General features: G+C 34.2%; 1 protein-coding gene across 1 annotated transcript in view; it reads left to right on the top strand.

The window, feature by feature from the left end:
* GSTCD (glutathione S-transferase, C-terminal domain containing) overlaps positions 1–12,913 on the top strand; it is a gene marked incomplete at its 3' end in the record, with an annotated part of 119,006 nt that overhangs the window by 7,224 nt on the left and 98,869 nt on the right. The window contains exons 3-5 of the mRNA XM_008583898.1: positions 20–487; positions 8,397–8,648; positions 10,852–10,945. Of these exons, the coding sequence (XP_008582120.1) occupies positions 20–487; positions 8,397–8,648; positions 10,852–10,945 (814 nt within the window). The remainder of the gene's footprint in view (positions 1–19; positions 488–8,396; positions 8,649–10,851; positions 10,946–12,913) is intronic.

The following is a 12,913-nucleotide window of genomic DNA, read 5'->3' as shown; positions in this document are numbered from 1 at the left end:
GTTTTGGTTTGTTTTGTAGGTTAGTCAGTGGACCAGGCTATGTGAACTCACCATCCCTTTGGCTGTTGAGAATTTCCTCAGAGTGTCTTCTGACCAGCCCCCTACTATTCCTGTAGAAATACTACAGCTAGAGAAAAAGCTTAGTGAGCCTGTTAGAGTGCATAATGATGATAAACTCCGTAGGCAGAAGCTGAAGCAACAGAAGGCTGCTGGAGTTGGGCCTCCGCTTGCTAAGGGAAAAGCAACGAGCAAAGTTCCTATACAGGAAACATCTGAAGTGTTGGATTCTTCATCTAAGAGTCTGGAACTACAAGTGGCATTCTCAAAGCTCACAGTACAGGAAGAACCAGCTACTACCAACAGGGAGCCTTCTCACATCAGAAAAGCAAAGGCCTCTGACCTTCCACCTCTGGAGCATGTGTTTGCAGAAGGGCTTTACTTCACTTTGGCAGATATTGTACTCTTGCCCTGTATCCATCTTTTTTTGGTAAGGTTTTATCTGGAGTATATACATTACTATGAGTTTCAGTCTATGAAATAGCTTAGGTTTGAATTCCAGTTCCACTTCTTAATATCATTGTGCTCCTGGGCAAGTTATTAATATCTATCTCCATTTTCTTACCTGTAAAATGAAGATAATAATAGTACTTCTCTAATAGGATCAATGTGAAGAACAAATGAAAATTTCTAAGTGTGGAGAATAGTGATTGGCACGTAATAAGCTCTGAATAAATGTTAGTATTATAACATTTCATTTTTAGTTTCTAAAATGTTAGCAATTGTGATGATTAATTTCAAATTGCTATTGTGATTATCTTCTAGTATCAGAGGGTCCAGTATTAAAAAAAAAACACTAAAAACTAAAAAAATCTTGTCAGCCACACACACACACACACACACACACACACACACACACACACACACGAGGGTACTTCAAAAAATTCATGGAAAGATTTATATTGTCTTTTAATTCTATTTTTCCACGAACTTTTTGTAGTACCTTCGTGTGTGTGTGTGTGTGTGTGTGTGTGTGTGTGTGTGTGTCTATGCATGTATGTTCTCCCTCCAATGGAGGAAAATTGAACAGGGTGAAAATAATAACCAGAGTGAACATGGAAAGCTATATCTCTCTGCCTTGCAGTTTTGAAGAGCTGCATTTTTCTTGCTTTGAAACATTTCACCTTTCCCCTGCCAGAGAGTCAGATATCCGATTTCATTCTCATTATGTGTTGTCAACACTTAGGTATTTCTACTGACAGATGAGAAAAGACTTCAAATGAAAATCTATATGTTTGGAGGCCAGTGCTTCACTAATAAATTAGGAAGTATTGATCAATTGTTATTTTCCCAAAGAATATTTTTCTTCAAAATTGAAACAAAAGATTGGCAACCAAAATAATTTCAAAATTAAACAATGTGAAAAAAGAGAGATATTCTGGAATTGTTTAGAATTTGATTGACATTTTAAATGTCTAATGTCATATGTGTTCATAGTTTCCACGGAGCTGAGTGGGGAGACATTGATTTTTTTTTTCCCTAGTCAAATGATTTCTAGGTTTTCTTATCTCTTATTCCTCCCTTCTATTATAAATTCAGTCATTACAGCAGTCATTAGATACATTATACTCAGTCTTCCTGGTTTCTCTGGATAACTGTATTTCTTTCTACTTTTGTAAGAATTGAATCTAAGTGGCACATCCACTCATCCATTTGAGAAATTTATTGAAAGCCTACTGTATATAGAGGCATTAGCAACACAGGATGAAGAAGACACATAAGATTCCAGCCCTCATGGAGTTGATATTCTAGTAGAGGAAGATAGAAATAAACAAGTAAACAAAAAAATATTTATATAAAATAATAGTAAGTGCTACAAAGAAAACAAGGCGACAGAAAAGACCCGAATATTTGATTTCAAACTCAACAAAACAGACACAAAATTGGATTCACTTGCATGAAGTTGCATTTAGATTGTTATCCAGGTAGCCATCTTTTCAGCTGACTTGCATTTGATTTTACCTGAATTTAAATACTGTTTATCTGATTAGGATTAATTGAGGCCAAAGTATTCCTGATTAAGAGTATTTTTTCCCCCTCAGACCCGGTACTTGACTACTACTGAGTAAATCCACCTGATACTTCTGAGGAATTTTGTTTTCATCTCAGTTTAAAATAGGGGGAAACTTGTATACTTAGCCTTTTCTGTGACATGTATTTTATGATAAAATTTTTCTTTTTTGACATTTAGTATGTAAACAAATTCTCAAAATATTTTCCTTTGTTCTATTGTATTTTTCCTGGATCTCCACATTTTCTTTCAGGAATTCATCTTTTTTTGCCAAAGCCTTGATGTTGTTTCTGTTATATTTTCCTCCTTTAAGTCATCTTGGGTAATGAGGCAGTCGTTTTAGTTCATGTAGTGGCTATGTGGCCAAGCCTTTGTCCTTGCATTAGCACATAGGTGAATGGAGTGGCAGTCCAAATGATCAGAATCAGAGTCAAGTTCATGATCAGTTATCAAGGGCCAGGTACTAAGTTGGATCAGAGGCATAGAACTGAACCTAGGGAAAGGATATTTAGCCACAGGAATTAGGTCAAGGATATAAAAGAGTAGAGTCAATTTTGTTAAGATTTGAATTACCAGAGGTCAAAATTAGGACAACTAGGGAAAAAACACAGTTGTGCTAAAGTCAAAGATACAAAGCTTATAAAAGAGTAGAGTCAATTTTGTTAAGATTTGAATTACCAGAGGTCAAAATTAGGACAACCAGGGAAAAAACACAGTTGTGCTAAAGTCAAAGATACAAAGCCATAGTAAGTAGAGTGGCTGAGGTCTTTAAAAACCTGATCCAAGCTTCTCTTCATTTTCAGCACATATTAATTTGCAAAGTTAACCCCCGCTGCCCAGCACTTTTTCATGGTATGGGCCTGAAAATACCCTCTCCTCTGGAAAGTCTTAGGAAGAGATTAAAAAGGAATAAATTAAAATGCACACTTCTTATGTTTTTCCTGCTTGTATATTTGCTAGAATCTTCTAGCAGATAGTATATCAAGCATATGGGAGAAGTATCAATGAATAGCTATACAAGGCAAAATCCTGCTTCTGTGATACCAGAAAATTGTATAGTTATTTTTCAGTTGCTGCTAGTAAACAGGTACATTTTGATAAAACAATAATTATTCTACTTCTGTAAGACAGGGAAGTTGCCTTTTATGAATTTTTTTTGTAATTTGAACACATGATTTCATCTTCTATAGTTTAATTTCTAATGCTTTGAGTTTTTTATTTTTATTTGAGTTGGTTTTGTTTTAAAAAATGTATATTAGCTAAAGTCTAATTATTCCTCTTTTAGAAATTGATTTTTGAGCAAAAATACCTATATTAAATATCTCTTTCAGTGTCCCCTTTGACATAAAATTGGGAACAAAATGGGTATCTCACCATTTGCTGGCATATTGCAAAAGTGATGGATGCCACTAATAGTAGTGAATTTGTAATTTCCATATCCTATGCATTTGGTCCTTAAGACTTTGAAGTTTTAACCAACTAGTTCTAATCTGTAAGTAAAAAATAGACAACTGAGATTATATTTTTGTTTAGGTAGTTGTTTACTGTTTTTTTTCCTGTTTATACTGCTCACCTAAACATTTGTGAATTGTGACGTTTTCAAAAGAGTAGGAGTGACTAAGGAAATGATTTAAAATAAGTACGAAGTATTTTTTATAATTAGTGATTGGAAAGGAATGCAGAGGAGGAGATATTTTGGATAGATGTAACATCTCGCTTCTCTTTTTATTCAGACAAATTATTCTGCTCCTTGTTACAATTAACTACAAAGCCATTATGGTTTCATTTTGTGCTCTTGGTAGCAATAATTTTTTTCCATTGTTTTAAGAATAAATTCTCTTTTATTTTCTTGTCCTCAAAGAACTCTATGATATTTATAATGGTTTTGATCTTACGAGGCAGGTAACTTTTTTTGGTAATCATTTCTTAGGAACATATTTAATTCTCATTTCATACAGTTTTCATTTAGCTACTTCCTTATATGCCAACAAGTTCATGGAAAGATTTGTATTATCTTTTAATTCTATTTTTCCACAAACTTTTGAAGCACCCTTGTACATTTTCTTAAGTGTAATGAAAGTGGTTCAGTACCTCCCGAACTGTCTGGATATTAGTAGAGTGTCCTGGCATATTGTTTAAATGGAGTGAGCTGTCATGCAGAGTAAAACTCCTACATTTTTTTTTTAAACATGAATTATTGTTATTTAATCACAACTTAACTTCAAAAGGAAGCAAAGATGCTATGTTCATCTAACAAATAAGAATAGATCACTAATAAGGAGAGTAAGGGAAAGGTGAGGAAAGAGAACATTTTTGATTTAATTAATTTATCATGCCTTAAGCTCAATTCCCTTAGCACCATATCTATTTCTAGGCAATTAAGAATTTTGGAGAGAATTATAAACTATTTGGCTCCCAGAGTGCCATGTAGACAATGTTTTTCAAACTTTTTTGACTTTCACTCACAGTAAATAATACATTTTACAAGGTGATTGCATATATAAATAAATGTATATCTTTATATTGTATATATGCATTTATGAATACAGCATAACTTATTACATGAGGTATACTCTGATATTTTCTATCTCATTTTTTTAAAAAACCTACTATGTTGATTTTACCACCTCCTAATGGAGTCATAAAAAGCAGTTTGAAAAACACTAATTTAGGGGATTATACTTTGAAAATAATAAATGAATCCTTGATCATTTGTTCATTCACTCAACTGAGTATTATTTCCAAGGCAGTGTTTTAAGTGCTTGCACTGTTCAATAGAGTTAGACATAGCCCCCCTTTAAATCAATTACTTGTGCTCATTTAACCTTAATGTTTAGTTAAAATACAGTAAAATTAATATGTGTTGCTATAGATTGGATGCCCCTCCCAACCTCACTGAGGCTTAATCCCCACTGTAAGTGATGACAGTGGGAATCTTATTATGGTAATTGAAACGTGGGGCCTTGAAGAGGTGATTAGATTGTAGGACCGTGCTGTAGTGAATGGATTAATAATGGTGGTCAGGGGCGTGGTTTTGAGGGCTTTAAAAGAAGAGCACATGAGAGGTTAGTATCTCTCTAATCTGCTGTTTCTGCCATGCGAAACTCCTGGGTCACTGTTGCCACCACCAAGGCCTTCACCAAAAATGTGTTCCCTGGACTTTGGATTTCCCAGCCTCCAAAACTGTAAGCAATAAATTTTGTTTTCTTATAATCGCCCACTTCCAGTATTTTGTTATAAGCAACAAAATGGAGTTTAAATATTTTATTAATGTTCTATCCTTTCTGGCTAATGCTTTGGTACTGATTGCTAGATATATTTGTAGAGATTTTCTATGACTTGGCCTTTTTACCTGTCTATCTTTTCATAATCATAAGTCGTAATCTGTTTGTGACATTATAATAGTTTCTATGGAAACAATATTCAGAGCCTCTCAAAGAAGCAAGAACACTCTAATTTTTAGAGAAATTGATGGTTGGTGGCAGTGCTGGGGAGAAAGCATCTGACCAAGAGAGAACGGAAAGAAATTTACATCAGGAGTAATGGTTTAAACTTTCCTAATTTGAATAAACAAAAGCCTTACTTTAAATGCTACTTTATAAAAAATGTCTTTTGAATAGTGCTAGTTATGTTTTTCAGTTCTAAATATTTATAATTTTATCTTTTATCTGTTTACTATTTGCTTTTAGTGAAATGTTCTCCTTACTTCACCAAGTGTCATTTTTTAAAAATATGATTCTGAAAGGCGCTTCTTATACTACTTTTAAGTAATATTGTTTTAATTCTATATAATAGTTCAGGCATTCAGAGAAAATGGCTTCACACAACAAAATGGAACTTTAGATCACTATTGAAATAAGAGTACAGGGCTGGCTGATTAGCTCAGTTGGTTAGAATGCAGTCAAGAGTTTGGTTCCCTATACTGGTTAGCTGTCAAAAAAAACCCCAACATAGGGCGGCCCGGTGGCGCACTGGATAGTGCGCCGCTTGGGAAGCGCGGCGGCGCTCCCGCCCGAGGGTTCGGATCCCACATGCAGACCAGTTCCCGCTCGCTGGCTGAGCGAGGCGCGGGGGTGGCGCTGAGGGTTGCGGTCCCGTTGCTGGTCCCCGGTCCGGTACGGGGGCAACACTGAGGGTTGCGATCCGTTGCCGGACACGGAAAAAGACAAAAAAAGACAAAAAAAAAAAAAAAAAACCCCAACATAAATTGAGTCCAAAACTTTCCATTTCCACACCCCTCCAGTGAGCTTCAAAATTTCTATTGAAACTCATCAAAATACATCAATGATTATTCTATGTAGACATCAAATCATGATAATTTAAAAATGTTGGGGCTGGCTGATTAGCTCAGTTGGTTAGAGCATGGTGCTGATAACACCAGGGTTCAATCCCTGTACTGGCCAGCTGCCCCCCACCAAAAAAGTTACGTAACTTGCTTTGAGGAAATCAATAGTTCAACTTATTTTAATTCTTTCTCCATTAACCACTTAAGCTAATTTTTATAGATAAGCATAGGAGAGTACTTCAAAAGGTTCTAGGGAATATTTATGTTATCTTTTAATTCTGTTTTCCATGCTCCTTTTGAAGTACCCTCATATATTATTCTAGGTTTTTGATATAGTGCTGTCCATTTAACTCTATATTCAGTGCGTTGAGAATTTACCGAATATAGTGAGGGTAAGGTACACCAGAATGTCTTCTTGGTCATAAATGATAGATGAAGGGGTTTCCAGATTTGAAGGAAGTTGATTATAGAGGAATTCTTGGAGTGGGTTAAAAATAGACTACCAATAAAAGATGATACACAATTGAATACAAGATGTAAAGTTTTCCAAAATGATTTTCATTATAGCATTTATAGACATTTACAAATGTTGTCATTGTTATTTACATTGATTTTTCTTGGAATTATTTGTTATATTCTTTCTTCTTTTTCTACTGCTGGTTCTTTCCATTGTATGGATGTACCACAGTTTATCCATTGACTTGTTGAAGGGCGCTTTTGTTATTTCCAAGTTTTGACCATTAGAAATAAAGTTGCTGTAAACATCTGTGTTCAGGTTTTGGTGTGGACATAAATTGTCAACTCATTTGGAGCACAGTTGCTGGATCATATGGTAAGAGTATGTTTATTTTTGTAAGAAACTGCCAAACTGTTTTTCAAAGTGACTATACTATTTTGTATTCCCACCAGCAATGAATGAGAGTTCCTATTGCTCTACATCCTCACCATCATTTGGTGTTATCAATGTTTTGAATTTTTGCTGTTCTAATAGGTGTGTAGTTGTATCTCCTTGTTTTAATTTGTAGTTCTCTAATGACATATGATGAGCATTTTTTCATATTCTTAGTTGCCATCTCTATATCTTTTTTGGTAAGGTGTTTGTTCAGATCTTTTGCCCATTTTTAATTGGTTTGGTTTTCTTATTGTTGAGTTGCTCCAATTTTTATATTGTGAAATGAGTGATGCAAACATATAAAGCATGTCACCAAAGAAGATATACAAATGGAAAATAAGCACATGAAAAGATGTTCAACATTATTAGTCATAGGAAAATGCTAATGAAAATCACAATGATATACTACTACCCATCCACAAGAATGGTTCAAATAAAAAAAACTGATGATACCAAGTATTGGCAAGATGTGGAGAAATTGGAAGCTCCTTGAATTGCTAGTGGGATTATAAAATATTACAGCCACCATAGAGAACAGTTTGGTAGTTTCTTTAGAAGTTAAACATATAGTTACCATATAACCTAGCAAGTTTACTCCTAGGTATCTATTCCTAAGAAATGAAATACATTTCCACACAAACACTGGGACATGAATATGTATTGCAACATTATTCATAATAGCCCAAAACTGGAAACATGCAAACGTGCATCAACTGGTGAATGGATAAGCAAATTATAGTATATCCATATGATAACTACTACTCGTAATGAAGAAAAACTAACACAAACTCAACTACATGGTTGAACCTCAAAAACATATTGCAAAGTGAGAAAAACAGACATATTTTATGATTCCACTTATGTGAAATTCTAGAAAAGGCAAAATTATAAACACAGAAAGCAGATCACTGGTTGCAAATAACTGGGAGAAGAGATTGACTGCAAATGGTCACAATGGAACTGTTTGAGGTGACATGTTTTAGAATTGGATTATGGTGGTAGTTGCACAACTGCATAAATTTGCTAAAACTCATTGTTTGAACTGTGCAATTAAAATGTGTAAATTTTATGGTGTGTAAAGCTACCTCAATACAGCTGCTGTAAACAGACAAAAATATATAATAATGTATTTTTATCGTTTTCCTGCCTAGGTAATTATCTGCAAGAAATTTTCTGAGAAGCTGGTAGAATTTCCACTGCTAGCCTCTTGGTACCAGAGGATTCAGGAAGTGCCAAGAGTAAAAACAACAGCTGCTAGGTGTGGGATCCAATTTCTCCATTTACCAGAATTGTTGACTACCTCAAATGAACAACATCCAAACTTAAGTGAAGTCCCCAGTGTAGAGGAGCAAAATGATCCTTTATTTTTAGGGGGACCAAGACCAACAATGACCAAGTTAATGGTACTTAAATTGTTTTATTAAAATTTTCTTTGAAAATTCCATGTGATAATGTTGCTGAGCATTCTACCCCAACTTGGAATCATTTGTTGACATTATTTTTGTTATAAATTTTATTTGTAACTATCTTATGTCACTCTTTACCAATTAACATTTCTGCTAGTCTTTTACATTTAAGTGAAAAATAGTAAATTGAAGATTTTTGACATTATGTATCATTGGAGCCAAGTGAGTCACAGTATATACTTTAAAAAAGTATTTTTCTTAAAACTTTTTTTATGTTCAGAACAATGACTAAGATAGTATCATACCTGGTCAAATGTATTGTTCTAAGTTGATGTTTTTCTGTTGCAAGGTTTTGGGCTCATTCTTTTTTATTTTGAGATAATGATCTGAAGTTAAAGAAATGTAAAGATGAATATCTCAACTTTCCAAGGTTTTATCTAAATTTATGATTTCAGAATTCTGTGACTTTTATTTTTACTTTGTTCTTTGATTTTGATGTGTTTGTTATATAATAAGAATGCATATGATTTATTTTTCTCTTTGGAGCATAAATTGTTTCTAATAGTACAAATTATAAAGTTTTCATCAATAGGCTTTCTTCTCTCTACTATTTGAAGCAATTTGCAAAATGTTTTGCTGTTAGTAGACAATTTCAAGATTTATTTGAATAGAGAATTCATGAAGGTATTTGAGTTATTCATCTAAGTTGCACTGAAAAAATATTCATTATATTTCCCTGTTTGGGTTAGGAAGTGTTTGAGTTCTATAGTTGAAAGAAAATTTTCTGATTTATAAATGTACAGGAAGACTTTAGTAGTGACACCAACCCCTTACTTCTTCAGCTAAGCTCTGTAGCCTATTGATAAAACAATGAAACTTGATTGTAGAGTTGATCGTAGAAGTTATCAAGGCATGTACAGATTTTTTGTGGTTATACTGTCTAGGGATCTGTGGTTCACCTCCTGAGTGGGTATGGGGATGATGAAAATGTTCTAAAATTAGATAGTGGTGATGGACCCAAAACTGAATTTTCAAAGAACCACTGAACCATATGCTTTAAAAGGGTAAATTTTGCGGTATATAAATTATATGCCCATATAGTTGTATTTTTAAAAAGACCCTAAGGTAGGAATGAGTTTGGTGAAATAAGAAATAGCAAGGTCAGTGTGGCTAGACCAGAGTGTAGGAGATAGAAGTGGGGTAGATGATGTCAGTGATGTGTTTATCTTTCTGGAGGCAAGTTAGTGTTTTAGACTTCTAGCCCTACTGCTCTATCTCTAACCCTAACAAAAGGATCCTCATACTATTTCCTTCGGGATCCAAATGCAGCTAGTTGTCATAATGGGGAGTAATCTCATGACTGATACAAAAGGGTTAATGCTGGATTCCTAGAGATTTTTCTTTTGAGTAGGTTACTCCTAGAGATAAAAATACTTCAGTCGTGGATATCTGTCTTGTGGGATGTGGACCCAGAATGTGATTGGAAGGGGTCTGTGAATGCATATGTATACCATGCCACTGTCTGTAGATCAAATAAATAAATGCACAGCTTCTAACATGGGGAAGCAATCAGAATTTTTTTTAATATGTTGAAAAGTGGTTCTCATTCTTAAAAATGTTGTAAACCATTTGATGAAACCAGTGGAATCCTATTCTAGAAACATTACAGAGCCCTTTCCCATGGCTCCTGCGACCTTGCCCAGTGTTGCCCACTTTAGCTGCATGGGTGGGACCTGGCATGGTGATGTTTTGGGGTGTGTGTTGAAGTGGCAACTTTTTGGTACTGTAAATACAGCTTATAGGTAATTTTCATATGTGTAAAGACAGACTTTGATGGACATATGCTGAGTCAATTTTTTATTATCTCTGTAAATTGTTTTTGATAACATTTTTATCCTCAGGTGACTTTTCTCTTTGATATCTGGTATATTTCTTGGTAGCTTATTACTTTTATGTATTTTCAGGTAATAATTTTAAAATATCATTGCTTTTTATTATCTCAATATAAAAAAAGTAACTGTGCTGTCAAAAAAGCCAACATATTGTGTTTTTTATGTAACTATATATTTGAGAGAATATCTGATTGATTATTGCTATTTATGTTCTTCCTTGCCAGTAAAGAAATAGAGATTTGGCCTTCAAGAACATAACAGGATTTTATTAATTCATTAATTTGAAAAGAGCTTATTTCCTTTTCTAGGAAAAGGGCATTGAAGTGATGTTTTCTCCCCACCCTTGCCCTACTTGGACACTGGATTGGGATGTTCTTCCTGCAGCAGTGAGTCCAAAGGAAGGTAAGTTTTGGGGTTTTTTTCCTTCAAGTTTTCAGATTTACTCACATCTTTAAGTTTTACTAACAAGCTGGATACTCTCTTCAGATCTATCTTTCAATTCTCTAATTCTTTGGCTATATTTAATATTCTTTCTTTTTTTTAAAAAAGATGACCGGTAAGGGGATCTCAACCCTTAGCTTGGTGTTGTCAGCACCACGCTCAGCCAGTGAGCAAACCGGCCATCCCTATATGGGATCCGAACCCGTGGCCTTGGTGTTATCAGCACCGCACTCTACCGAGTGAGCCACGGGCCGGCCCTATATTTAATATTCTGATTGCACTATTCATTGAGTTTTTGTTTTTATTATGAAAAATTTCATACATACATATCACTCAGATTTAATATTTCCCACATTTTCCTACATGTGCTTCATTTTTTTTTTTGGCTGATGTATCTTGAAATAAATCCCGGGTAACATGTACTTCAGTACACACATCTAAAAAATACTGACATCTTAAATATCACAATGCTATTATCACACCTAATAAAAATTATTAAAAACTTTTTATTCATCTAGTACCTAGTCTATAATCTGTTTTCCCAACTACTTAAAATATTATTTGAAAAAATACCTTTTTATTATTAGGCATTTATTTATCTATCTATCTATCTATCTATCTATCTATCTATCTATCTATCTATCTATCTATCTATCTATCTATCTATCTATCTATTTATTTATTGGGGAGCTGGCTTGTACAGGGATCTGAACTTTTGACCTTTGTGTTACAACACCAGGCTCTAACCAAATGAGATAACAGGTTTATATTTTTCATTGTTAGATTATATTTGGTTTGTTGGTTTTAGATAATAACCATTTCCTTGCTCATGTTTCAGTTTTCTCTTTTTTATAATTTTTTAAACATAGTTATTTTATATTTTGTATTATTTCTAACAGTGGTTGTTTATAGACATCTAACTTTGCTGTGTGTATTTTCTGTTGACTTCACTTCTGGTGTCTTATTTCCCAGTGAGTGTTGTAATTTTAGATCGTGAACGCATTTTTGGGTTTCCCCTGTAGAAATCTTGTGGGGCTTGCGGTAAGAGTAAATTTTCACTTAAAGGGTTTATATGTGCTTATGCCAGACATCTCAAGGTATTAGAACTTAAGACCACTTAACATTAGTTTTTCAGCTTCAGATTCTTTCAACCTTTTCTATCTGGAGCTGAGATTTAAACAGATAAGTTACCATTTGTGATCTTCCTTTGCTGTTTGGTAGAACTTTTTTAATGTGTCTTTTCAGAGGGAATATAGCTTTTCAAGGTTCCTGCTTTCATGGAGTGATATTAGTTCCAGCTCTCCATCGTGTGAGGGATCAAGGATTAGCTTATCTTCTTTGTTCTGCTGTTAAAATATAGTTCCCTATTATTAGCAAATATCCTCAGGGAAGCCACAGTGTCAATTCAAGATTATTACACCAATTTTCAGGCCCCTTTCTACCACTTATCTACCCCCCTCACTTTTTAAGCCCCTCTGGATTTTTCTTATTCTCAGAAACCCAGTTAGAAGTGTAATTTAAAAATTATTTAAAACTATTTTAGGTGGCTTTTAGGTGTAGAACTTTTTAGAATAGCTCAATGTTCTGTTTTCTCAATTATTCACCTGTCCTTCAGTTTTATATTTAGCCAAATATAACTTTTCATTTTTCAAATACACTTTGGAATACTTTGCCTTTTTCATATTCTTCTCTTCTGTGATGCTACCTAAAATTGCCTGTATCTTATGGATCAATTATATTCTTTTTTTTTTCTTCTTAATTTTATTTTGTCGATATACAATGTGGTTGATTATTGTGGCCCATTACTGAAACCTCCCTCCCTCCTCCCTCTCCCCCCTCCCTCCCAACAATGTCCTTTCTGTTTGCTTGTCGTATCAACTTCAAGGAATTGTAGTTGTTATGTCTTCTTCCAAACCCCCCCCCCCGGTT

This window comes from Galeopterus variegatus, unplaced genomic scaffold (assembly GCF_000696425.1).
Source record: "Galeopterus variegatus unplaced genomic scaffold, G_variegatus-3.0.2 Scaffold3074, whole genome shotgun sequence".
In the NCBI taxonomy this organism is placed as follows: domain Eukaryota; kingdom Metazoa; phylum Chordata; class Mammalia; order Dermoptera; family Cynocephalidae; genus Galeopterus; species Galeopterus variegatus.
This window is presented reverse-complemented; position numbering and strand designations above follow the sequence as displayed.